Genomic DNA, 26,945 nt, shown 5'->3' on the forward strand with positions numbered 1-26,945 from the left:
GCTGGTGCATTGACCCATGAAACGTCGTTGGTGCTTCTGGTCCACCTCGTGATGCCCGTCACCGGGTTTTTCTTTTCGTTCCGTTCAACTTGGTCTGGTTTCGGTATCTTCCCGTTGTTTTTTTTTGTTATATTTATATAACTATTATTATTGTATAAATTTTTCTCTCCTTCGTCTCGGAGATTTGCTGTTTTATTTTAACAAGTTCAGGAACAGGTCTTTTCTTATCTGGCCTATTACGTTTCCAGGTATAACTTGCCTTCCGGTCGAGCGATTTGTTTCGGATCTGTCTTGGTGTCTGGCTCAGTCGGTGCTGTATCGTTTGTTGGACACTGCAAGAGGAGCCCATAGGTTGGTAAGATTATGTTGATATATATATATATATATTTTAAATTAAAGAACAATTTTTGACTTTGAACTTCACTGGACGCAAATAACAGTTGGATAATCATTAAAAGACGTGAGAATAATTTAGTCCCTTCTACATAGAATACGAATGTATCCCGTGATCTTATTTCAAATTTAAGGGGGTTGGTGCACGCAAATTTTCCAAAAAACGCATTTTCCAATTTTTCACTTTTTAAATACTATGAAGTTTTCTGCGTCTAACTGTGGTCAAGTTTTTGTTCTACCTATAATATAAATATTTTTAAAATATTTTAAAATAAACTGCTGGCACGCATTACACATGCTAATTTTTTTCACTAAAATGCTTTTTTTTCTCAAAACTAAGTTTAATGTTTAGATAAGGAACATTTTTACGAACAGCAGTCATTCAAAAATGTCTTGAAACTTTGTGTGTCTCTCAACACTGTGGTGTCATATACTTTAACGCGAGCTTTTAGGATTTTAATTGATAGTTATGTTTTTTTATTGAATTTTAAATTTAACAACATGCAACTTTTTCAAAAATCACCAAAATTTACCCATATTTTGCGCCATAAAATTTTTTTAAACAATTTCAATAAAAAATCCTCATGTTAAAGTATGTAGCACCATATGTTGAGAGACGCGCAAAGTTTCAAGACATTTGAGTGAGTGGTGTTCGAAAAAATGTTCCTTATCTGACAAAAAATTTAGTTTTGAGGAAAAAAAGCATTTGGGTAAAAAACATTAGCACGTGTAATGTGCCTACCAGCAGTTTATACTAAAATACTTCAAAAATACTTTTAGTACAAGTAGAACAAAAACTTTAATACAGTTATATACGTAGAAATTTTTATCGTATTTAAAAATTGAGAAATTGGAAAATGTGTTTTTTGGAAAATTTGCGTGCACCAACCCCCCCCCCCCCACCCCCCTAAAGGAAGTAAATACCGTTAGTAACAGTGTCGTGAACGCCATTTTCTTTTCCCATCAACATATTTAAACTTCTTATCATAAATAAAAGCTCATACACACACAACTAAAAAACACTGAAACATCAACGTTGTGTCTCATATAAACTTTTAATGGTTCACTCGGCATTCAGACATACTTAAAAATTAAAAGCATTATAAACGTGTATAATCAATTACTTAGCATTGTAAAAATATATTTAAGATCATTAATCAAACATAGCTCAAAAAACATTTTTAATTGATATTTAATTGCGATTTGAGTCATATTTCAATTCAACCCATTGATTTAATTAATAAATATTTCACAAAAATAAGGGCCCTTTCACACGGAGCGGATGCGGGTCCGGAAGAAGTTTTAACAATTTGGAATATACTGCGCCTTTCAGACGAGCCGAAAAATCTCCGCACCTAGGAAATGTTCATGCGGGTCCGGACGTCGTCCGCATGTGTCAAAACCTAAGGCCCCTTTCACACGGAGCGGATGCGGACGTGGGTCCGCATACCCTTTCAAACGAGCACTGAAGATGCGGACGAATCGCCCGCATCTTTAGTTCGAAATTCGTGAATAAAAACTGTTTTTTCGCAATTTTGTAATTATTTTTCTCCTTCACCCCTGATTCAGTGCCCATAGGCAGCCTAGGGGCATTCTTTGGTGGTTTTTATCATTGAGCCTAAAGATGCCTCCATTCCGATCCTCACAAGTAGTCGATGGGAGAAAATATCTTAAAATATTTTCAAAAAATTTTGAAAAAAAATCTGTCTTTTCGGAAAAATATGAAAGAAAATTCCAAAAACATCCAATGCTCGAAAAATCCAATCCAAAAACATCCAAAACATTCGATGTTCCAAAAAAAAAAAAAAAAATTCAGCAAATATCAAAGAATTTGCAAGTATAAAAAAAAGGAGGGGTTGGGACTTTCAAAATGTCTGTGCTTAGAAATATTCGCATCACAATTCTGTCTTAGGCCGGGATTACACTATAAAAGTTTTGTAAAAGCTCTTTGATAAAACGTGAAAAATTCAACCATTAAAATCACCGGTTGCATTTGCTTGAATGCAACCGATGCGCCTATTGGTTGAATTTTTCAACTTTTATAAAAGATCTTTTACAAAACCTTATAGTATAATCCCGGCCTCAAGTATGGATTACACTATAAAAATTTTATAATAATTCTTTTAAAAAAGCAACTAATAAATTTATCGGTTGCACTTGCAATTTATTAGTTGCTTTTTTCAAGTTTTATAAAACAACTTTCATAAACCTTTTAGAGTGAAATCCCATCCTTAGATTAGTCACTTCTGAAATATAAAATTTCATTTTTTTAAGTTTACAGACTAAATATTGAGTAAAATATACTTGTAGGTATCGAGGGAACCACCAAAAATATTCAAGCGCTAGGGTCTTCAAACGTCTTAATCCGGCCCTGAGTGAACACCGTACGTAGATAACGTTGTTTAATAAAAGTATTTTTTTTAAAGTTTAAAAAAATTAACAGATTAAAAATTTAAAAAAATAACAAATATTTAAAATAACATTTCAGATATTTTTAAATAATTTTAAAATTTAAAAAGAAAAAAATTAAATTTTTTAAATTAAATTTAAAAGTTATTAAAGTATTTAGTCAATTAAATATTCGTAATGAACAGAACGGCTTATAGTTTTGGTCCCGTCAGTGGCCGTTGTTGGCAGGTTTTATTGTATAAAATTGTGAAATATGGACAAAAGGCAGTTAAAGTTGCTATATCTCAATCTCAGAAGGAAACGAAGGGATACACGTATGTAGGTACATTATATTAATGAGCAGGGACCATCATATGGTGTTTTTAAGGGTATTTATGGCAAATAATTAAAAAAAATTCCGTGAAAAATCACCTTCAAAAAGTAGCCAAAGATGCGGACGAATTCGCTCCGCATCCGCATCGTCTGAATAGCTCCGAATAAACCTATTGTCAAAACTTCTATGTGCGGATGCGGAGCCCGCACTTAGGTTTTGACACATGAGGACGACGTCCGGACCCGCATGAACATTTCCTAGGTGCGGAGATTTTTCGGCTCGTCTGAAAGGCGCAGTATATTCCAATTGTTAAAACTTCTTCCGGACCCGCATCCGCATCCGCTCCGTGTGAAAGGGCCGTAAGTGCGGGCTCCGCATCCGCACATAGAAGTTTTGACAATAGGTTTATTCGGGGCTATTCAGACGATGCGGATGCGGAGCGAATTCGTCCGCATCATTGGCTACTTTTTGAAGGTGATTTTTCACGGATTTTTTTTAATTATTTGCCATAAATACCCTTAAAAACATCATATGATGGTCCCTGCTCATTAACATAATGTACCTACATACGTCTATCCCTTTGTTTCCTTCTGAGATGGAGATATAGCAACTTCAACTGCCTTTTGTCCATATTTCACAATTTTATACAATAAAACCTGCCAACAACGGCCACTGACGGGACCAAAATTATAAGCCATTACGAATATTTAATTGACTACATACTTTAATAACTTTTAAATTTAATTTAAAAATTTTAATTTTTTTCTTTTTAAATTTTTAAAATTATTTAAAAATATAAATATCTGAAATATTATTTTAAATATTTGTTTTAATTTTTTAATCTGTTAATTTTTTTAAACTTTAAAAAAAATACTTTTATTAAACAACGTTATCCACGTACGGTGTTCACTCAGGGCCGGATTTTAGACGTTTGAAGACCCTAGCACTTGAATATTTTTGGTGGTTCCCCGATACCTACAAGTTTATTTTACTCGATATTCAGTCTATAAACTGGAAAAAATAAAATTTTATATTTCAGAAGTGAGACTAATCTAAGGATGGGATTTCACTCTAGAAGGTTTATGAAACTTATTTTATAAAACTTGAAAAATGTAACCAATAAACACATCTGTTACATTCGGGAGAACTTAACTGATCCGCCTATTGGTTACATTTTTCAAGTTTTATAAACGAACTTTTATAGTGTAAACCCGGCCTAAGACAGAATTGTGATGTGAATATTTCTGAGCACAGGCATTTTGAAAGTCTCTACCCCTCCCCCTTTTTACTACTTGCAAATTCTTTGATATCTCCTGAATTTTTTTTTTTCTTTTTTTTGGAACATCGAATGTTTTTGGATTTGATTTTTCGAACATTGGATGTTTTTGGAATTTTTCTTCCATATTTTTCCGAAAAGACGGATTTTTTTTCTTCAAAATATTTTGAAAATATTTGAAGACATTTTCTCCCATCGACTACTTGTGAGGATCGGAATGAAGACATCTTTATTCCCATATTCTATGTGGCTCTAGATTAAACCACCAAAGAATGCCTCTAGGTTGCCTATGGCCACTGAATCAGGGGTGAAGGAGAAAAATAATTACAAAAATTGCGGAAAAACAGTTTATATGCACGAATTTCGAACTAAAGATGCGGGCGATTCGTCCGCATCCGCTCCGTGTGAAAGGGGCCTAAAAGGTAAGATTATCGGAATGAAATATCAGACTGCCGAACAACTAAGAGATACTTTTACGTTACAAAAAGAGATGTAATCTGATTGGTTAACTGAAGCGTGTGGGGATGTTATTGAATTTTCATCACGTGTTTTCGCACTCTGCTATGTACGTTTTTTTGTTTTGTGTCAGGCTACAGGGATTAAACGATTTCAAAAATTGTTTCGCTGTAATAGCATTTCGTATTGATGTAGTGTTGCATTTACGATGAAACTAATTGAGCAATAAGATAAAATTTTCCTCTATCTTTCGCAGCAGCGTCGCGCAGTGGGCCGATAACCCAGACGTCCGTGGATCGAAACCACGCTCTGCTATGCAAGTTTTGTGTAGCGCAACAGGGATTAAAGGGTGTCAAAAATGGTTTAATTGTAATAGCATTTCGGATTCATATTTTCTCGTATTTACGATGAAACATATTGAGCAATAAGATCAAAAATTTTCCTTCGTCTTCCGCCGCAGAGGTCCGCCATATCCCAGAAGTCCTGTGGAACAAAATAACTCTCTGATAGGTATGTTTTTTTGTTTGTGTCGGGCTACAGGGATTAGAGGATTTCGAAAATGGTTTCGTTGCAATAGTATTTCGTATTCATATTTTCATACATTTACGATGAAACTGATTGAGCGATAACATAAAAGTTCCCTTTGTTTTTCGCTGCTGAGTGGGGCAGTAGAAGCATGCTGGGCCCGAGATCTGTGGATCGAAACCACGCTCTGCTATGCAAGTTTCTAATTCTGTATCCGGCTAGCACAATTCCATAATGTACGTAAGATTTCAACATGGGATACGCTCATATTGGCGAAATCACAATTACGTCATTAAAGATCGAGGGGGCGCGGTAGGCCGGTCGATAAGATACTCGCCTAAAGTACCAAAGGATGTTTAGAGGTGTCGCGAGTTCGATACCCGGTTTGTCCTTGTCAGAAAACTTTCCTGACACAAGGGTACAACAAAAAAACGGCGACTTGACCGCAGCAAAAAAATTGCTACCGCAGGGAATCCCCCATCGATGGGTTAGCGCACCAGCCTCTCGATGAGTATAGAAAACAAGCCTGCCGTTCGGAATCGGCAATAAATTGTAGGTCCCGGTCTAATTAGCCCTCGTGTGCAGAAAATGACCGTGGTGCGACAAAAATGATTTTAAAAAAAAATCAAAGATCGAGGGAAATTTTTTAACTCCGAACCTATCACGTGACGTAGTAGTCGAAGAGCCGAACATTACCGATTCGGAGCTACGGCTGTTACGTTTGGTAATTTATCGCCAAACACCAGGATTTACTAACGATACAGCTTTTATTTTTTCATGACTGTTCGCGTGATATTACGAGGATCTAAAATTTTATACTAATATATAATATAACATAATTATCATAATAATAATGATGTACAATATAATATCAGTAGTGGGAAAAGGGGGTTACTGGAACAAAGGACTTAGTACAGTCAAGGCTAGGACCGGAAATAGGCGCAAAAGGCGTTCGATGTACGCATGCGCGCCAGGAGGTCCCGGTTTTATCCCCCCCCCCATTATAAAAGAGGAATGAACCCGTGTTCCACTTTCACTCCGATTAAAAAAAAAAAAATGGAAGATGTATACCGAAATCCGAAGAGTGAGGGTAGTTATGGTGGTGTCGAACCATTATATCGAGCTCTAAAAGGGGAATTTTCTCGAACAAAAATAAGAAAGTGGTTAGAAGGGGAAAAATCTTACACACTCCATCGTGAAAGAAGAAAAAAGTTCCCCAGGAACCGTATTATAGTTGGTGCAATGAATCAACAATTCCAGGCTGATTTAGTTGACATGAGAAACCTGGTAAAATACAACGACGGTTATCAGTATATCTTAACGTGTATTGATGTGTTGTCTAAATATGCTTGGGCCATCCCGCTCAAAGACAAAACGGGGCGGAGCGTGGTGAAAGCGTTTGATCAAATATTTGTCGAAAGGCAACCACATGTTCTGCAAACGGATAAAGGCACCGAATTCAAGAATAAGGTCTTCCAAAAGTTTCTGAAGGAAAAAGGGGTCAAGTTCTTTACGACAGAGGATGACGTCACAAAGGCTGCGATAGCAGAAAGGTTCAATAAAACGCTGAAATCGAGGATGTGGCGATACTTCACAGAAAATAACACGCATAGATACATAGACGTGTTACAAGATCTGGTTTTTGGGTATAATAATAAGTTTCACAGGAGTATAATGATGAGTCCTACCGAAGTTAATAAAGAAAACGAAAAGAGGGTGTGGGACAACCTCTATGGGAAGAAAAAGGTTAAAAAAGTAAAACAAAAGTTTTTTATCGGCGACCAGGTTCGTATTTCTCGTACGAAACACCCTTTTGAAAAGGGATACGAGTCTAATTTTACACATGAAGTTTTCGTGGTGGATGAATACATACCGAGGGAGATACCCGTCTACAGACTAAAAGATTTGATGGGTGAAAAAATTAAAGGGACATTTTACGAACATGAAATGACGAAGACCACACTAGAAGACACCTTTCCTATAGAAAAAATTCTAAGAAAAAGGAAGAGGCAAGGTAAAACAGAGCTACTCGTAAAGTGGATGCATTATCCAGAAAAGTTTATATCATGGATATAAATACAGCGACTCAATCCATCTTTACTCATTTCAACAAGATGGCTTCGTTCTACTTAACGCTCCCAAGCGATTCGAGCATGAATTTCTTTCCTGATAACACCCTTTCCAACTTCGTCACAAAACTCCCCAGCGCGTTAGAGTTTGATTCGGATATGGAAGTAGCTCTATCAGAGCTGATATTTCCCCATTCTTTCCACAACATAACGGAACGGTCTAACAGCTTTGAATTTAATTCTGGAGATGGAGTGATAAAAAAAGGTGTCATCCCTTGTGGTTTCTACGAGAGTACCACAGACCTGATTAAGGTGATGACGAGAAATTTTAGAAAGGAAGATATTGATTTGATTTTCAACAAAACCACGAAAAAAGTGAAGGTGGCTACGAGGAAAGGTGCTAAGTTAATTCTACATACAGGAATAGCAGAGAATCTAGGTTTTGAACCCGGTGAGATAAAAGGAATGATGATAGAGGGGCCTTTCACGGCTGATCCGAAACTAGACTTTCATCTGTTGTACGTTTATTGTGATATAGTCGAACCGCAGATTGTCGGCAACACCTTTGCCCCGTTATTAAGAATCGTAAAAACCGAAGGACACGATGGCGACATCGTCAACGCAGCCTTCGAGAGGGGTCACTACATCCCTCTAGCCCGAAGGAGTTTTGAAACAGTTCACATTCATATAAGGACGCACACAGGTCATCTCGTGTCATTTGAACGTGGGAAGGTGATAGTTAAACTCCACTTCCGACTGAAACATTTATGATGTCTTACCGCCCGTATCGCTGTTGTATAGACAGCGTAACTGATTATTACGTCAACCAAGCGGGTCAAGGTCTTGGATATTATCAGGGTATACCACTGCAACGGGGTTACGGTTTCGGTTCAATATTCAGCTCCCTTTTCCGATCGGCTATGCCTTTGTTCAAAAAAGGAGCGAAGGCTCTTGGCCGTCAGGTTCTCAGGTCAGGTGTAGATTTTGCCAATGACGTCGTACAAGGTAGAGATTTGAAAACAGCTGCGGTGGAAAGAGCAAAAGAGGCTGGTCGCTTGCTGAGTGATAAAGCTTCTACGAAAGTTAAAACAATGCTCGGAGGACATAAAAGGAAACGCTTAGCGAGAAAAAACGTCATTCGTAAGAAAGCTAGGAAGGCAACAGCACCCGATATTTTCGATTGAGAAGATGGCTCTCATCATGACAAACTCACCCGAGTGTCTCAAAAGCGAAGTAGATTTGTTCGCTTTACCCCCTACTCAAACCGCCATAGAAGGTGGAGAATGGATTGAATTTCTCCCACTTTCCAGTATTAAAGACGGTCCGATTGAGTTCAACATTACAGGTAGCACCGAAGATTACATAGACCTATCTTCCACACAACTACACGTCAAGTTGAGGGTCACAAAGAAGGACGGTAAACCACTTCTTGATACCGACCTAGTTTCTCCTGCGAATCTACCGCTACATTCCCTCTTCTCCCAAGTGGACGTCTCTCTCAATGGTAGGAATATCACGAATTCGTCTCACACCTACCCTTACAGAGCCTATATCGAAACTTTGCTGAACTATGGTCGAGATGCGAAGATGGGTCCCCTCACTATGGAAGGTTTCCACAAGGACACTGCAGGTTCCATGGCCGACCACGAAAATAACGAAGGTATGAAAGAGCGGTCAAAACACATTGCAAACAGCAGATCTTACGACCTATTGGGAAGAGTACACTGTTCACTTTTTTTTCAACAAAGACTGTTACTCAACTTGGTAGATGTTAAACTTAGATTAGTGCGTTCGAAACCATCGTTTTTTCTAATATCCTCGACAGCTGATTATAACGTGCACATAGATCATGCCAGCCTCTTTGTAAGGAAGGTGAGAGTTAACCCAGCTGTTGCCATCGGGCATGCTAAAGCATTGGAGAAGACCACTGCGAAATACCCTATCAATAGAGTACTTTGTAAGGTTTACTCTGTGGCACAGGGAAGCATGTCATTCGTCCAAGACAATGTGTATCTGGGTGCAATGCCTCAACGAGTTATCATCGGCCTAGTTGACAATGAATCTTTCAACGGTACATTTAGAAGCAACCCGTTCGATTTCAAGCATTACGATCTCAACTTCGTCTCCGTATATGTTGATGGTCGACCAGTCCCCCACAAACCCCTAGAGCCTAACTTTGAGACCGGAAACACCGTAAGAGCCTACAATAACCTGTTTCGAGTCGAGGAAGATCGTGGCATAGACATAACCAGAGAAGAATTTCATAGTGGTTACACTCTATTTTGTTTCTCCCTACTCCCCGACCAGAGCGACTGCGGACACTTACACTTGGTGAAACATAGTAATCTACGTGTGGAACTAAAGTTTGCGAAAGCACTACCTAAAACCATCTCGGTAATCATATATGGTGAGTTTCAGAACCTTATAGAGATAACAAAATCGAGAAGTGTATTGTGCGATTTCTCTGGCTGATGGATTCCGAACAGATTCGTCGAGCACTCCGCAGAGACCCGAAAACGAAAAAAGTTTTCAGGAACGTTTACGCTAGTGACGCGTTGCCTTCGAGAATACGAAATTATCCTACAGCTCTGATCGTTAACACAGATACCAGTGCAGAGTCTGGAACACATTGGTTGGCTATATATCTTCATGACAATTTGACCGCGGAGTTTTTTGACTCATTCGGAAGACATCCTTCAAACTTTCAGAAAGGTAATATCACGAAATTCCTGAGAAGATATCAACGACTCACCTACAATGACGTGGCGCTGCAGTCAGCTGATACCCAAGTTTGTGGCTATTATGTTATTTATTACGTGTACTGTAAATGTATGGGTGAAAGTATGAATTCTATTGTATCTCGCTTCAATGTGAACAACGATTTACGTGTGTTTAACTTTGTAAGAAAATACTTTTCTTTTTAATAAAATTGATTTGCACAACTCATGTCTCATCATTTTTCACGATGGAACCGTTAACGTTACACCATCCATTCACTGCCGTCTGTGCAGGTGCAAGCGGTAGCGGGAAAACATATTTTTTAAAGGGTCTGCTCGAACATCGTGAAAGGCTTATCAAACCTTTACCGAAACGCGTGATATGGTTTTACGGAGAATCTCAGCCACTGCACGAGGAAATTAGAGATGTTGAATTCCGAGACGATTGTAATTTCGAGGGAGTCTCCAATGCCTTACTGATTTTCGATGATTTTATGTCAGAGTTATCGGGAGAAGAGAAAATGGTTAAGCTATTTACTAAGTATAGCCACCATCGAAATTTATCGGTTATCTTTGTAACTCAGAATTTCTTTCATAAGAAACTGCGGGAAATAACGCTAAACGCGCATTATATTTTCCTGTTTAAAAACCGGAGGGATTTGAACCAAATCACCCATTTGGGGAGACAGTTGTATCCTACGAAATTAAATTTTTTCGAAGAAAGTTACGCAGATGCAACGAAATCTCCGTATTCATATTTATCGATCGATCTTAGGCAAGAAACGGATGAAAAAATGCGTTTACGCACCAACGTGTTACCCACGCAAACGCAGTATGTCTATCAACCGAGACGTTAAAAGACTGGGTACGTCAGCGACACTATTTATTCAACGATATGTCCGCGAGGAAGCAACAAGTGCTGAGATTGTTAAGCGGATGTCCTCAAAGACAACGTAAAGAATTATTGAAGCGGTTACCAAATTCTGACATCAAAACCGTTTGTGAATGTGCATTGAATTTACTGCATGGTAATATCCCAATATCCACCCTCCAAAAAGCTAAACTTCAAAAGTATAAAGGTTTGCTCCGTACGTTAGCAAAGAGGAAAACACCTCTTTATAAAAAGAGAAAGATCCTCATACAAAAAGGTGGTTTCCTTCAAGTTCTTTTACCCGCTGCAATCGGTTTGATTTCAAGTCTGATAGGACATGGAATTCGCTAAAAAAGTTATGGTACTTGTTCCAGAAGATAGAATGAACCGCCATGTTATTAAAGAGCCGCAGCTTACGGAACTAGATACTGAAATGGCGAAGATACTGAACAGTGAATTACCGAACGAGGTTAAAATAAAGTTTTATCAACAGATTTTGAACAAGAGGAATACTGCCTTAGGAAACAATTCGCCACTCGACCGTTTCGATGAAGAAGAAGAAGAACCTAAAATGCGCGATCTCAGTAAACCGCCGTTGAAGAAAAGTGCATCATCTGATATATTGTTAAATTTACCGAAATCTCACCGTGAAATATCGGGAAAAATTATAAGTCACCTTAAAGATTACCCAAATGTTATCAAATGGTCACCGAGCGGTCAGCTTGTGTATAAAGGGGTGGAGATAGATAATACAAATATTTCCGAACTGTTATCCAGTGTCGTGAGCATTCAAAAAAAGAAACCTGTTCCGGGTGAGAAAGAGTTTCTTCAAGGTTTATACGAGATAAGTTTACCGCATTATTACATAAGAAATAAAAAATATATGAAAAGATGGCTTGAGTTGTAAAAAACGTACTGGAAATAAAGATTTTCTTCTCTGAATTGTGTCTCCTGTTGTTAAAAAAAAAACACACACACACAATCGTTTAGAAACATGTACAATAAGCATTTATTTTTCTGTTGGTTACATCAACTTTCTTCTTCTCCGTGGGGATTAATCGCGTGGTGTCCATAAGCTAATGTTGAGACCCCATCATCTAATATATAGCGTTTGTCATCAAGGGGACAAAGACTTACTTTTCGTACCATGGTTGTGTGGAGTTGGTGCTTAGTGTTCGTGATTTTTACCATCGTATGTCTGTACCGCACTTGATCGAAAAGCGAAGACTTGTACAGCTCATGATGCAGTTGATTGCGGGAAACGGTTTTGCTGACTCCCTTGGCCGTTTTCTTGTTTTCCTTAGCCGTAACAATGCTGTACATTTTTGAACGAAGACCGACAAACGATAGAATGGGGTCACCGGGGCATTCGTCCTTCATCAACCCGAGCACTGCTTTGTTATGAGGGTTGTAAAGGGTGTGATTTGGAGGAAAATTTGAAGTGTCGAATTCGTCCATGTTGGATTTTATCACGCGGTGTAGATTTTGGGTTTCGATTGCATACGTTAGCGAATCTGTGTCGGTGAAGAGAAGTTGCGCTTTTTCTCCGAACCGTGATTTAACCCACCGATAGTGAAAATCATAAATTTTGATTTTACTCACGTCCAGAACTACGAAACCCACATACATAGGACGAACTAATTTCAGTTTTAACCTTTTCATTTTTATGGCAACCAATCCATTGCTAAAAATTCTGAAGGCTTCAAAGGCTGGGGATGCAATTAATTTTTTAGCTTTTTTCTCCTTATGCACAATTTTTACGTTAACATGCTTCCGCTGGTTTTCCATGGTTTTCCCGAATACTGCATTGTTCATCAGTTTGAAGAACGATTTTTCGAAATCGTTCGAAGCTGATTGACGGCGTTCGGTATTAAAGTCAATGTACGGTTTCAACCACGGTTTTTGATTGAACTCTATAACCCTTTTTATATATTTTATTTTGAGACCGAGGGTGAGGTAGAGTTGGAGGTTGCGATAATGTACTACATAGTTTTCTTTGTCGTATAAATTGGGAACTAGCTTTGTGCATTCGGACGGTTTCCCCTCCGGGTTAATTTTCCCCCACACGCTCTTCATATGGTTTGAAAACAACTTTTCTGTTATCACCATGTTTTCAGGTGCTAGCGGATAATCGTTATGGTCATTGTGAAGTTCTTTGGGGTATTCTAGCCCGACTTCCAAGACATATCCTTTCGGAGAGTCCTCGGGAACGTTTGCGATGTCTATGTTAGATATTTCCTCTGTGCTCAACCATCGGAAACCTGAATATGGTAGGTATTGGGACATAGCGTAACCATAAAGGTTATTTGCATCCCAATACACTATTTCTTTGGTCGGTTGATTGGGTTCAAACTGTTCGCTGTATCGGCTGTTAGCCTCAGCGTAACGATGGGTGATCATAGAAACACCTCCTCTAATACCGGATTCAAAAAACAAATGCATGTCTATGTCTGTGAGAAGTTCCAAATTAATATCGGTCATCCTCAGACATGCCGAAAAAGCCAAACCAGGGCCTGTATACATATGCGCAGGGTCAATTTTGTAATAGCTCATGCTAAGGTTCCTGAAACGTTCGAACACGTCTGCTAGTAAAAGCACGTCTGATTTTACGTAAAGGTCATGATAATCACCGAGATGTTGAATGCCGAATTTTTCCCATACGAGTTGTGCATGAGTGTAATCATCCACACTTATATCGGTTCCAGTTAGACTGCTGAAGAAAGCTTCGCGGGGTGGTAATTCAGTCTCTGAAAATCGAGAGAACGAGTCGATGTACTCGTACGGGTACACCCCTTTCCTCACAAGTAGGTCAGCATCTTCGAAAATGCTGTCAGTCAATCGAAAATCTGAACGGGTAAGATTGCCAACCAACTTATCTAAAGAAGCCGGTAGGAATTGAAATGAGTCTAAGAAACGTAAATCCCCAATCGAGAAAGAAATGTATTTCTCCAAATTATTAGGGATGACTGAGATATCCTGATCTTTGAAGAGCCCTGCCGCCTGCATGACTAGATGACTGTCATACCCTCTCAAATTATGTATTATTACAGGTACATGGTTAGAATATTTCAGCTGTAAATTGCACGCGTTATGCAACGCTGCAACGAACTCACCCGATATGTGGTCATGGTGTCGAACTCTATCACCACCCAACGGTTTCTCACACGTCATACATACAACAGCATCCTGAAATTTTTTCTCGTCTTCTTGGGATATGTTAAGGGGCTTCACGGTGTTAAGAATGTTTTGAATGCTAGCGTTCTCCTTCACCAGCATGTGAAGGAATACCTGCACGCAATCTTCTCCTCTATACACCACTGGGGGTTTATAAAGTGTGGTGTCAGGGCCTACTATAATATAACTGAAACCACTTGGTACATGTTTTTCTGTGTGGGTAGTGGATGAGTGTGTTGGGTTCGGAGTACAGCAAGAAATTTTCTCTAAGATACACTCAAAGTCAGCGTAAATCGTGAAAGGAACACGTAGCTGATACTGGTGCTGAGTGAATCTAAGCCATTTTTCATCTTCATTAGGCATACATATTCGTTGTAGACCGTGAGGTTTGCAATACTCTTTATGTTCGACCAACAAATTTTCTCTAGAAAACCTGTGTAGACAGTAAGGACAATAGAACCGAGCACCTTTATGCTTAGTTAGAGGGGATAACAACCTACTCATGTTTTTTATTAGACTGTAATGACTGGTATTTTCGTTACATATGTATAGCAAGTCAACGTGGTGAAGACGTTGGGTTGCCTCTGTCACCCTCATCGTGAAGATTTCATTATCCGCTAACCCATAGACATTGACAGAAATGTGTGGGTTCTGTTCTTCAAAGCGATTTATTTGGGTTATTTTGACTGGGAGCTCTATCCCACCCATGTTCAACTCATGCTCGAACTGTAGATATTTTGATACTCGTTGCGGATTCTCGTCTTGGGGGTGAAGGGCTGCTAATACACTCCAAATAAAACATTTATTATCCGTGTTTGAGATGTTTATAATCGCTTTTCTGTTCACGATTGATGGAGGTATGGGTAAGTAAGAAGCTGCTGCTAATGGGTTGTAGGCAGCTATATTCAGGTCTAATTTTAAAACCTTATCAAAGACCCACCCGCTGCCCATTCTTGTAAACTCGTCGAGCGAAGACAGAATTTTTTTGATAGCTGAATCTATCTTATCACCGAGTTCATCCTCAGAATGTATGAGTTCCACTCTCGAGCGGAAAAAAGGTTGTATAAATTCAATTTCATTGGATTCTGTTCTTCTTGAGAAGAGAACGTTCAGCACAATATAAAATTTAAGAGCCTTTTTCACACCTACTTCCCGGAGTATGATGTTTTGTATTTCGACTCGAACCTCGTTAAAGAAAAGAATGGGGTCATATGCGTTATCGGAAGTTGGTTCTATCACTATAACTGTGAAAGTGTTCAACGCATCTTCCTGTTGGTTTGGGGGAGCACCCGCCCCATGAAAGCATTGCCGCTCGTGATTTCGTCTGTTATCGCCTCGGGAAAAGCGTCTGCTGCATTTTCTACAAGTAAAAATTTTTTCTTTTGAGTGGATTCTTGTATGTCGACGTAAATCATGTAGCCTTTTAAACACCTTACCACAAGTCTTGCAAGAGTTCGGTTGCGCATCCTGAAAGCAGAAATGCAACAACGTCTGAGAAATAATAATAAAATTCTCGAATCCTTTCATGTGTTTAAGTTTTTCCCTCAGTAATCTATAAACTTGATTACTTACCGTCTGTTTCGATGTGCCCGGCAAACAACCATCTTGTTCATGAGAATTCGATTGCGCATCCTGAAAGCAGAAATGCAACAACGTCTGAGAAATAATAATAAAATTCTCGAATCCTTTCATATGTTTAAGTTTTTTCCTCAGTAATCTATAAATTTGATTACTTACCGTCTGTTTCGATGTGCCTGGCAAGCAACCATCTTGTTCATGAGAGTTCGATTGCGCATCCTGAAAGTAGAAATGCAACAACGTCTGAGAAATAATAATACAAACAGATAAAATACCTGACGAAGTGGGTACAAAAAATCTATTCATTTTATCTAAAATAATACACTATTCATATAAATAAAAATAGTTGTCTTATGGAAAAACAAAATACGTAAACATCAGGTACCCATAAGATTAAATGGCAACATCAAACACTATAATGAAAGAAACGGTCATGGTTGACGATATGGGAGAAAGACATTAATTTTATCGTTATGTGATTTTTATCTCAATCGATTCTTATGTCAGACATATCATTGACTATCCATACTGAAGTTGCCTTGTGCAGACATGGTTAATTATTATCTGTTTAATATGCATAAAAATGTGGAATTTTGATTTATGGTTTTTAAGTTTTTTCTCTTCTGGGAAAAAAATATTTCTGACCTGTTCTCAATTAATGTAACTCTTAAGTTGTTCACATCTCTCATATAGCACATCGATTTGAGTCACTGAGTATATAAGCGACTTTGAAGTAATATTCACAGGAAAACTCTTAGGGAAACATTGGAGTTCATTCTCCAAGATCAGATCTTGGTTTACCAGAAAATACCGGTCCTTTTTTATAAAACTTTTACTTCGTTTCTTAACCCATTAACGCCGGTTGGTATGGAAATTTGCCATTCGAAATTTTAATTTTTTCCTTTGTCAATAAATGGCTGAAGTGGTATCCTCATTATTTTTGTTATTCTCCGTTAATGGGTAAATACGAATTTTGAAAATATGTCTAATAGATTTGATTAAACGAGTAGAAAAATCTAACGCTAACAAACGTCAATCCGGAAAAGTTTTGCGCTTCATAAAATACTAGCTATAATACCCGACGTTGCCCGGGTTTTCTTCAATGAAGCTTTTTGGATCACTTGATATCTCCCTCTTTCTTTGAGGGACATGCAAACCGTGTCTAAGTTAACCAATATGATGACTCAGAAACGTAGAAATGTATATATTTTTTTTTTCCTTTCTTAAAGAGAGCTAGGTATTTCGACCCTTCTTTTTGAACTTCAAGTTATCCATCTGCCTATTTCAGCTTCCGCAAATGCTTGGTTAAAGCTGTGGAATTTCTTCGATGCACTTTATGGGTCCATAATTAATTTTAAAAACAACTTAAACTATATGAATTTATGCAGTTGAATATTAACGGAGACATTAATTTTCATGCTTGAGAAGATATAAATGAAAAGTTGAAAGCAATGTTATTGCATGAATATCCAACTCGAAAATAGTCCCGACTAATTACTTCGTATTTAATTTTTTTTGGGCTTCGTATCTCTAAACGGACTCAATATTTCAAAACTTGAGAATTCAATACAATTTTTTAAATGAATTATGTGGTGAAAAACCCCACTAAATTTCTGCATTTCTATAGTAAAATCAGCAATTTTAACACTGATTTCAATGAGGATCACCATTTTCCAGGTCCTCAAAGCGATGATGATTATAACGTCTATTCGAAAAGCCTCATTACTGGGAGTATTGAAAATGTAGCAAACCATTATAAAGGCATAAACTATTATACATACACTGACAGAAGTGACAAACCATTAATAAAGGCATATCTGAAACGTATTGTTAGGGAACCACGGTAACCAAAGCAAACGTTCTGAAAGTAATTGTTGAGACCCAAAACCCATTTGTTGCCAGACAGTTTTTCACCCATTTACCCAGGTCTGACAAAAGTAGCCTATTGTTTAAGTCGGGTCCCATTTGGTACATATGCAAAATTTGACGACGATCGATCTAAAATTGTAGATTTCCATAGAGAATATATACACACACAAAATCAATTTATATATAATGATATCCCCCCAAATACTTCAGATCTCATGTGACCAAAGTATGATTATTTTGAATCAAACTAGCCCCCTCCCCATTATAAAACCCTTTTTTCGGTGTTGATAAATATTTATTGTTCAATAAAATATAAGAGAATTTATACTCAGTTGGATACATAATATAGTAACCGTCAATGCTTTGCAATGTTCTAGAAACTTGGGAATTCATTGTCTATTAAAATATTTTGATTCAAATGCACAATGACAGAATTTCATAAATTCTACGAAAATTTTTTTTTCTTCCTATTATTTGAACTCTGATTTGTGAAAGTTAAAATGTTACTGGGTTGGATCTAATGTTTAGAGTTCAACCAGTCTTCCATATGGGTAACGTGTAATCCAGTATTAGAGAAAAATCCCTGTATTTGAACCGGAAAATTTAAACATTTCAAAATCAAGTCTTTCTTCAAACCCAAACATAACATATACTAATAAGTAATACTAATTAGAATTAATTGTAAAATAAATTTGAAGTAATAATATCAAAAGTACTTACAGTAACTTTCTGCTTTTTCGGAGAAGACGGTGTATCGAAGAAGTCTGGTTGCACTTCGCTAAAATGTTCTTCGATTTCGTAGAAGTCGCACAACGCGTTCAGTTCGTCAAGAGGTATGCCAAAGTCCAGAAAATCTTCGTTAAGATCCGACATCTTTCAAGTGAGGAGAGTTCATCAAGCGGATGGGGTTTTTATTTACCTAAGGGGGGGGGGGAAGAAGAAAGTTGATGGGGCTATTTCCCTCATAGCATCCAACAGGGTAGGGGATCTTTACGTGAATAGAGGTCCTTCACGCGTAAAATAAAGTTTTCAAAATCTAACTTGTTTAAAAAGTTCGGATGAACATTCAAATCCCTAGCAATACTCTTCATGTTAATTTTAGCGAACGCCCGGTTGAAATATCGCACGAGTCGTATGTCAAAAGATTGGCTTAAACAATCATGAGAACTCTGACCCGGGGCATCAAGATCGCATCCATCACACTGGAAGATGTCGTTGATACATTCCTCGAGCATGTCACTGAGTTTTTCAGCATATACAATTTCAGGATCCGCGGTCTCTGAAAATGATCCGTTTTTCTTCATGCAATCCTGCATGAAGTCGATGCACTTCACACGTCTTAAATACGACGAGCACTTCGCTGCCGGATCAGCTAACTTCATGAAACAATCGCGGTAGATTGTTATATAGTTCTTAGCCGTATTGAATGTACCGTCTTCTTTTTTGTAAATCGGTTGAAGCAACACCTTTTCTCCGTCTGACTTCACCAACAGATCTTCGCATACCACAAAAAAGAATACTTTTCGGGGTTCATTCGACATCATCTCCCGTAAGGTCTCAAATACGTAGGGCGTCATCGATATCCCTTTCTTTGTAGGGATAAGGGATCCATCTCCACCAGATTCAAACATTCGTAAGTGAACTTTTAAAGTATTTTTGAAGATGACTACCGATAGGTGTACGCCATCACATACGGGAAACATGCTCACTTCGCTGGGTGCTATTTTCGGACGTTTCATCGAGTTGGTCTCATCTTCCTTCTGAACACGTTTTACGGCGTTCATAGTATCCTTGCTGGATGTTGTTTCCATGGCAGATAACTGAAAATATAATGAAAAATATTTTATCGTCTATCTATAATTATTTAAAACGAAAATAAAATAGAATATAAGAAATATTAAATTTTTACTTACACGAGAGTTCGTGAAGACGTGGAACTACTTCAGGAGCAGCAGATGAAGCAACTGAAAATGAGGGTAGCACCTGTATAAATAGGTAGTTGGCGTTATCCGCTTGCGGAAGAAAATGCAGTGATTTAATATGAGAATGCTAGTGCGTTAGCAGGTGTTCGGACCGAAAGTAAAAGTGGCTTTTTGTCAGCGGTGAAAGTTTTCTTGGAAAAAAAGTATATGCTATATTCCCACAGGTTAACAGGTGTTCTATATCCAAAGGAAAGGCCAGCAAAAGTAGGTCGAGCAAGGTGCATCTTCTGAGAACGCCCCCCTTGAAAAAAAAGTATATCCCATATTCCCACAGGTTAACAGGTGTTCAATATCGAAAGTAAAAGTAGGTCGAGCAAGGTGCACCTTCTTGAGAACGTCCCCCGGGTGAACAGGTGCATAACGATCTTCTCCGAAAGTGAAAGTAGGGGACAGGTGCGATTTTCTTGAGAACATCATATTGGGTATTCTTTTATAACGGATCAATTATAATTTTCGTATGAAAAAAAGTCCTGTAGAATATATTCCCGAAGTTCAAGGACCCTATGAATAATCCCCCCCAAGAAGCACCTGACGCGCATGCGTACATCGAACGCCTTTTGCGCCTTTTTCCGGTCCTAGCCTTGACTGTACTAAGTCCTTTGTTCCAGTAACCCCCTTTTCCCACTACTAATATCACACGACGCAAAAAAAAAAAAAAAACGTTTCCGACTACTTTATTCATAAATTCATAAATACCCCTGTAGGCCGAACTTTACGCAGCTGAGTGGCGCAGTAGAAGCATGCTGGGGCCATAACCATTCTCTGTTATGCAAGTTTTTTGTTTTGTGTCGGGCTACAGGGATTAGAGGATTTCGAAAAATTTTTCGTTGCAATAGCATTTCGTATTCGTATTGTTACATTTACGATGAAACTAATTGGGCAATAAGATAAAATTTACAAGTGCCCTTAGCAGCAGAGTGGGGCAGTGGAAGCGTGCTGGGTTCATAACCCAAAGGTCCATTGGTCGGAACCACGCTCTGCCATGCTATTTTTTTGTTGGGTAACAGGGATTAAAGGATTTCGAAAATGGTTCCGTTGCAATAGCGTTTCGCATTTATATTTTGTCGTATTTACGATGAAACTTATTTTTAAATACTTATTACTAAACTATATTTTTCTCTCCTCAGATTCTCAATTGTGAGGGGAAACATCTGGATTGAATTGACATGAAATACTTGTATATCTTGGCTGTTCTTGTTTTGATTCCGGCAAGTATTTTGGGTAAGCACTTTAAATCAACTCTAATACAGAGTATATATTGTACCTAACATAAAGATGATTGTTGAAAAATGCATGTCACGTCTTCGAAAAGGACTGTCGTATGTCTGAATTTCAGAAGCAACGAGTCAGCTGGTGCATTGTACGTACATATTATGCGTGAGTTTTAGATGTTGCCCTGATTGTTCTATGAATTCCGAGCACAGATGACGTTCGAATTTACGAACACGCAAGGCCGTGGCGGGGGAAGAGCGGACTTGTGGGGGTCTGGTCCCCCCCCCCCCGAAATTTGAGGAAATGACCGAAAAAAGTTAAAAAGTTGCCCAAATCTATTGTTCTGTCACTTTGCTCCCCGCCTTGAAACGAAATTTCTGGTTATGGGCCTGCGAACACGCTATTTTTTTTAACGTATATACTGTTCCTCTGTCCACATATATATATATATATATATATATATCTAATATGACGTTCTTATATATATATATATATCTAATATGACGTTCTTATATATATATATATATCTAATATGACGTTCTTATATATATATATATATCTAATATGACGTTCTTATATATATATATATATATCTAATATGACGTTCTTATATATATAAGACCGTCTTCCAACTATAATTCTATAAAACTGCTAGATCTGCAGAGGCGGCACCACTAAATAAGGGAAAATAAACCTTCCAGAAAAAACTCGATGATTCTAGCGATATTTTTGCACTTCTCTTAGCAACATGACATCGCCAAATCATCGCTGTCACCAAACCTGCTAAGTTTGTCGTCAGTTTGCGAGATTTACCGAGTGATGGATTAATGATTATTTACAGGCGAAAAATAACATAAAACATGATAAAAATGACCATTTACATAATTTTTGTAACAGTAAACTTCAATTCGGACGTCCTACGTGTCTTGTGAGAAAATAGAAGAGGAGGAGAGGCTACAGGATTCTCGTTATAACCAACATGCAGGTGTTTCGCGAACACGTGTCACGAAGAGCGTTCGATTGTTGGCAGGGGTCACCATGAAGTGAAGAGATGTGTTGACAACGTTATTCACTTTGTGCATTATGATTGGTTGAGCTGATGGTTTGAGAAATGATGTGATACATTAGCTCTTAGGGATTCTTCAACCTTTGCCGCACGGAGCGCTAAGGGCTCCACGTGCCCTTCCCAGGGGCTCCACGGACGCTCCAGGAAAATAAAATAAATCAGCAAATTTGATGAATAAATTTTTTTAAAAAGTGAGCTATACGGGACTTGCGCATAGAAATTATAAACTAAAAATCGCTCTGAGAGTTAAAAAAAAGTTTGATAACCGCTGCATTAGCTTGTTGTAATTCTATTTCTGAGTCGATCGAACTCTACTTCGGCCAGCTGTGTAACTCTTGTACTCTTTAACTACTTATTTCTTCGCAAATCGCAATGTCATTTTTTTTTTAAAATATGAATGTGCGAACTCTTACAAAGACAGAAATTGCCAAAAAAAGTAGGGGAATTCCAAAAATTACATTGAGTGCTCCAATGAAAGATCAGCAAAAGATCGTGTCTGAGGCATGTGATTCCAGCGGCCTTCCACTTTCCCGAAAATATTTCAAAGAGGATAGATTTGCGCAAAATGTTATCCTACATCAATTCCATGGAATCTTATACTTACCAAAAAAGTTTGCGATCAAGCAAACAAAAATAAGTTATTTTTTTGAGAATTATTCATAAATGTGGAAAAAACTAACTCATTTTTTATTTCCTATATATTTTTTTTTCATCATCTCCTCCACTTCTGAACTCTAGATTTTAAGGAATAATTGTCGAGTACGTATTGACTACGAGCTTATAAAAACTAGCGACGAATGTACTATAATCCTAGTGTGATTTGTATCAGGCATTTTCGACCTAGTTCTCGGGGCGTCTAACTGAAGTGCCCCCTCCCCAATGTTGCTCGATATCGTCTCGCAGGATCTCGATCGATCTCATTAAAGTTTGATTCAGATATTCATATTACGCTGCTTTGAGTTTAAGTGTATATCTAAAGGCCGAAACACACTACACTGACTTGACAGGATTTTACGTCATGTCAGAGACGTTGTGAATTCTGATTCGTGGAAATTCTGTGACGTGGGAATTCCCCCCTCATAATTCCCCCACGTGACAGAATTTCTACGAATCAAAACTCACGTCACGTCAGTATAGTGTGTTTCGGCCTTTAGAGTATTGGCGTGGGTGCTTTTCTCTTCTGACGCTAAACATAAACATAATTAAAAGACTAATCTCTGAATCTGTTAAACGTATTTTTTTCTCAATATAGTGTGCAATACAAGAAATGCAAACATTAGCAAATTCAAGTAAAATTGAAAAACGAAAATAGAAATTGTTTTTTGTTATTCCATTGATAGAGTTCTTTGTTGAACAGACTCCGAATACTAAAAAAAAGAAAACCCTAAACTTCAAACCTTTCTTTACACCATGAAGTTATTCCAATACTAATAGTTCAATCCCAAATTCCAAACTGAAAAATAGTTTCTACACGTCAATTCGAACTCCTTATTACTAAAAATAATTTTTAAAAAAGAAAATTTTCGTTTCTGAAAAGAAATAATTATTCATGAATGATTAGGAACTTTTACAACTTCACGTATACAAGTGCTTTTCATCCTATATTGTAATATAAATAAAAAAATAATTCAACTCATGTGTGACATTGTAATTAGCTTATAACTTTATTTCCTCGCAGCGGAATCTGAACCAAAGATTCAAGACAAACAAGTCGGCGAGGATGAAGAATCTCAAGAAGAACCAAGCAGTGACGAACCATCTCTACGCAGCGGCAGCTTAAAGGGTGCTCCTTATTTTGGAGTAAAGGGTAGAAGACCTCCTGTAACTCCATCATCAACTACGACCCGAGAACCGATTGCGACTGCGGTTCCAGATTTACCGCAGAATGAGATTCATTCTCAAGTAGGAGACCAAGAGCTGACGCAACGACGTCCGCAGGGTCAATATCAACAGCAGCAGCAACAACAATCACAAGACGAACTGGATCAACGCAGAAACCAACAACAGTACCAGCAACAGCAGGACAAATTGGATCAACACAGAAATCAGCAGCAGCAGCAACAACAATCACAAGACGAACTGGATCAACGCAGAAACCAACAACAGTATCAGCAACAGCAGGACAGATTGGATCAACACAGAAATCAGCAACAGCAGCAGCAATCTCAAGACGAACTCGATCAACGTAGAAATCAACAACAATTTCAGCAGCAGCAATCACAAGACGAATTGGATCAACGCAGAAATCAGCAACAATATCAACAACAGCAGCAACAGCAATCACAAGATGAATTGGATCAACGCCGAAATCAACAGCAGTATCAGCAGCAACAACAAGATGAATTGATTCAACGTCGTCCAGGACAACAACAACAGCAGCAGCAAGAGCAGGAGCCGCAATTTTTCGGATTGAGCGAACAAGAAAAACAAGAACAGCTAAAAAGAACCGACGAGGACTTGAACAGACATCTCCGAGATGCCCTGGATCAATTGAAAACTCGTATGAGAAGCGGTATGCCAGAAGCCGATTTCGAGGTTCTGGATCCTCTGTATCTGGGAGAAATGAACCTCAAACCAATAGTGGCAGGAGAGGAATTCGACGTCAAAATGAAGAGACTCGTCCTCGGCGGACTGTCGGGTTTCGACGTTACCCAGCTGGAAAGCCAGCTCGGCGAGTCTAGAGTCAAGCTGGGGCTCTATTATCCAAAACTCTACGCGAACTGCATTTTCAACGCCAACGGTACATTGTACGATATCTTCAAGGTGACTGGCAGAGGAAACGCGACCCTCATTTTCAAGGAAGTCCACGCAAGGACCGTCATCTACCTCAGCAAGGAAAACGGATCCCTGAAGGCTGTATCGGCGGACCAACCTTTCGTCGATTTCTCGTCGGCCGAGATATACTTCAAAGACGATTCCGTTAAAGGGTCCGAACCCGTCAAGGCCGACAGCGTCGCGGCTCATCTCGGACCTCTATACTTCTGGGTGCTGACGGCCAACGCTGTCGAGAAGATCGACTATCCGCTGGCCTTGTACCTCAACAACGCTCTGCGCCAGTTCCCTCTGCCGTCGTCCCTGCAGAGCATGCTGTTCCGACAGCGCTACCTCAGAGTCCACGTTCCCAATCACCCGATCCCGTATTCGTACGTGTCACCGGAATCCAATCTGCCACCACAGAAGGCGCTACCTTGAAGAAAAAAAGCTGATTCTTCAAATCATCGACATACACCTTATTTATTTCATGTCACCATCTGTTTTTAACACCAGGCATTAATGCACGTTAGAGGACCTGTGGAATTTCGACGAAGGCGAAAATTATCATCTCACCCCAATTATTTATTAGTTATCGTATAAGATTCCATTCTCTATTATTACACTTCTTTGTCTCATCATCGGATTATTGTCATTTTTCTTCCCAAATAAATTTTTCATTCACTAAAAAAATTATGGTGTTTAATTTCATTTAAATTGAAATAAAGTATATTTAAAAATGCTCGAACAAAGGAATCAAACAATTTGCACCTGTAAGTGAAATAATTCGTGAATACAATGCCCCTTACGCCGGGATTACACCATAAAAGTTTGATGAAAGCTCTTTTATAAATCAAACCAATAAGCATATTGATTATATTCGAGAAAATGCAACTGATGATCTTATTGGTTGCATTTTACATTTTCAAGTTTTATAAAAGAACGTTTATCAAACTTTTATAGCGTAAAATCCCGGTTTTTCAACAGAACGCGGAATAATCCGCAAGTAAATACACCCAGTGATGAGGGTTATGCTAACGGTTTCACAGCAATGACGCAAATGGGTGAAGAGCAGTGCAACGGCTCCTCACAAAAAGTTCTGGGGGGGGGGGGGGGGGGGAAGGAAGAACCAAAATTGTTTTTTTACCACTTTTCTCATTAACGCATCATTATATAACACTATGTTCATAAAGTTATGAACAGAAAGAAAAAAACACATGGGGGGGGGGGTGAAAAAGGAAAAAAATCTGTATTCTTATCTTCTATTTCAAACATACATACAAGGAAACCGTTTTTCTTTTAATTTATCGCCGGTACTTCTTATACATATTGTTCAAATTTGTTGCCAAAAGCCTGTACGCGAAGGGAGGAAAAATGAAGGGATGAGAAGGAAATTCAGAGCGATTCATTAATGATTCATTTTGAGATTTTAGCTGAATGGTTTCAGAAGTAAGCCTTTGTTCAAGTGCTGCAGACTGTCTATCCCTACCATTAGAAGAGCAGCCATATGGTAACTATATTCAGGGGTTTGTCCAGACATTTTTTCCATACATAGGGTCCTGTTTTTACAATATATTCTTTATTTTTGTGAAAATGATTTATAATTGTGTGAAAAGTAAAATTTTGTGGAAAGCGAAACAATTTAGTTAATCTTGCAGAAAATACATTAAATTTGAAATTAATGGTGTTTCATTAATTTGTATTTTGTGAAGGGTCTGAAAAACAGACCTGAACTTCGGCTGGACAGACCCTTGCTATACATAACAAGTGCTTAATCTGAAATTTGTATGATAGTAATTCTCGAATGCTAAATGAATAGTATCAATCCATACAGGGTGAACTCATGGGCACAACTTGAAGACTAATAGTCCTTTAAGTTGAATATTAGAGCCCATGAGTTCTCTCTCTCTGAATCATCCAGTATAGATTGACGGTCATTTAAAACTCATGGGCAAAACTTAAAGGGTAAAAGTTCAGCAGAGACAAAAAACGTTTTCTTGGAAGAGATCCATGATACTCATTTCCAGAACTACACAGTTTGGAAAAAATGTGGCTACAAGGTATACACAACTATATAGATATTTCAAGCATATATATTAACAAGAAGTTCACAGAATCCTCGAAGACACTTAATGGAATGACATTTTAGATTTTTCAATGTAGCTACATACTAACCCTAGATTATTATGACAGCTGTAGATGAAGCGTCTAGTTTGCATAATCAATTTTGGATCAAAGGCAAAATTGACCTAGCGAAGGTGAATCTACTCATATGAATAGTTTT

General features: G+C 38.2%; 3 protein-coding genes across 6 annotated transcripts; 2 read left to right on the top strand and 1 right to left on the bottom strand.

Annotated features, from left to right (window-relative positions):
• Positions 1-198: 198 nt before the first annotated feature.
• Positions 199-25,354, top strand: LOC149079847 (uncharacterized). Of its 2 annotated transcripts, none has more exons than XM_089240358.1 (3): positions 199-355; positions 20,760-20,853; positions 23,589-25,354. In XM_089240358.1, the coding sequence occupies exons 2-3, from the start codon at positions 20,799-20,801 to the stop codon at positions 25,100-25,102; spliced, it is 1,569 nt and encodes a 522-aa protein (XP_089096484.1). In that variant the 5' UTR covers positions 199-355; positions 20,760-20,798; the 3' UTR covers positions 25,103-25,354. The 2 variants fall into 2 exon arrangements, with proteins under 2 accessions (XP_089096484.1, XP_089096483.1); XM_089240357.1 differs by having other exon boundaries at positions 200-351.
• Positions 8,630-9,913, top strand: LOC149079848 (uncharacterized protein F54H12.2-like). The gene has a single exon (XM_089239935.1). The coding sequence runs from the start codon at positions 8,630-8,632 to the stop codon at positions 9,911-9,913; it is 1,284 nt and encodes a 427-aa protein (XP_089096061.1).
• Positions 12,059-20,247, bottom strand: LOC149079849 (uncharacterized). Of its 3 annotated transcripts, XM_089240355.1 has the most exons (5): positions 19,564-20,247; positions 18,371-19,470; positions 15,941-16,000; positions 15,776-15,835; positions 12,059-15,670 (listed from the first exon to the last, which is right to left on the bottom strand). In XM_089240355.1, exons 2-5 carry the CDS (start codon positions 18,521-18,523, stop codon positions 12,059-12,061), a joined length of 3,885 nt encoding a protein of 1,294 aa, XP_089096481.1. In that variant the 5' UTR covers positions 18,524-19,470; positions 19,564-20,247. The 3 variants fall into 3 exon arrangements, with proteins under 3 accessions (XP_089096481.1, XP_089096482.1, XP_089096480.1); XM_089240356.1 differs by lacking the exon at positions 15,776-15,835; XM_089240354.1 differs by having other exon boundaries at positions 12,059-15,835.
• Positions 25,355-26,945: the final 1,591 nt, after the last annotated feature.

The sequence above is a fragment of the Pholcus phalangioides genome, unplaced genomic scaffold (genome assembly GCF_987345545.1).
Source record: "Pholcus phalangioides strain wild (caught in Gottingen) unplaced genomic scaffold, Ppha-v1.0 ptg000012l_1, whole genome shotgun sequence".
NCBI lineage: Eukaryota > Metazoa > Arthropoda > Arachnida > Araneae > Pholcidae > Pholcus > Pholcus phalangioides.

Excerpts from the sequence above, each read along its gene's own strand:
- LOC149079848 (XM_089239935.1), top strand. The coding sequence starts at position 8,630 with ATGGCTCTCATCATGACAAACTCACCCGAGTGTCTCAAAAGCGAAGTA.
- LOC149079849 (XM_089240354.1), bottom strand. The coding sequence starts at position 18,523 with ATGTCGGATCTTAACGAAGATTTTCTGGACTTTGGCATACCTCTTGAC. Across the intron at positions 16,001-18,370 it reads CGAAAAAGCAGAAAGTTACT|GATGCGCAATCGAACTCTCA; the intron begins GTAAGTACTTTT and ends TTCTACTTTCAG. Across the intron at positions 15,836-15,940 it reads CAGGCACATCGAAACAGACG|GATGCGCAATCGAATTCTCA; the intron begins GTAAGTAATCAA and ends TTCTGCTTTCAG.
- LOC149079847 (XM_089240358.1), top strand. The coding sequence starts at position 20,799 with ATGAAATACTTGTATATCTTGGCTGTTCTTGTTTTGATTCCGGCAAGT. Across the intron at positions 20,854-23,588 it reads GATTCCGGCAAGTATTTTGG|CGGAATCTGAACCAAAGATT; the intron begins GTAAGCACTTTA and ends ATTTCCTCGCAG.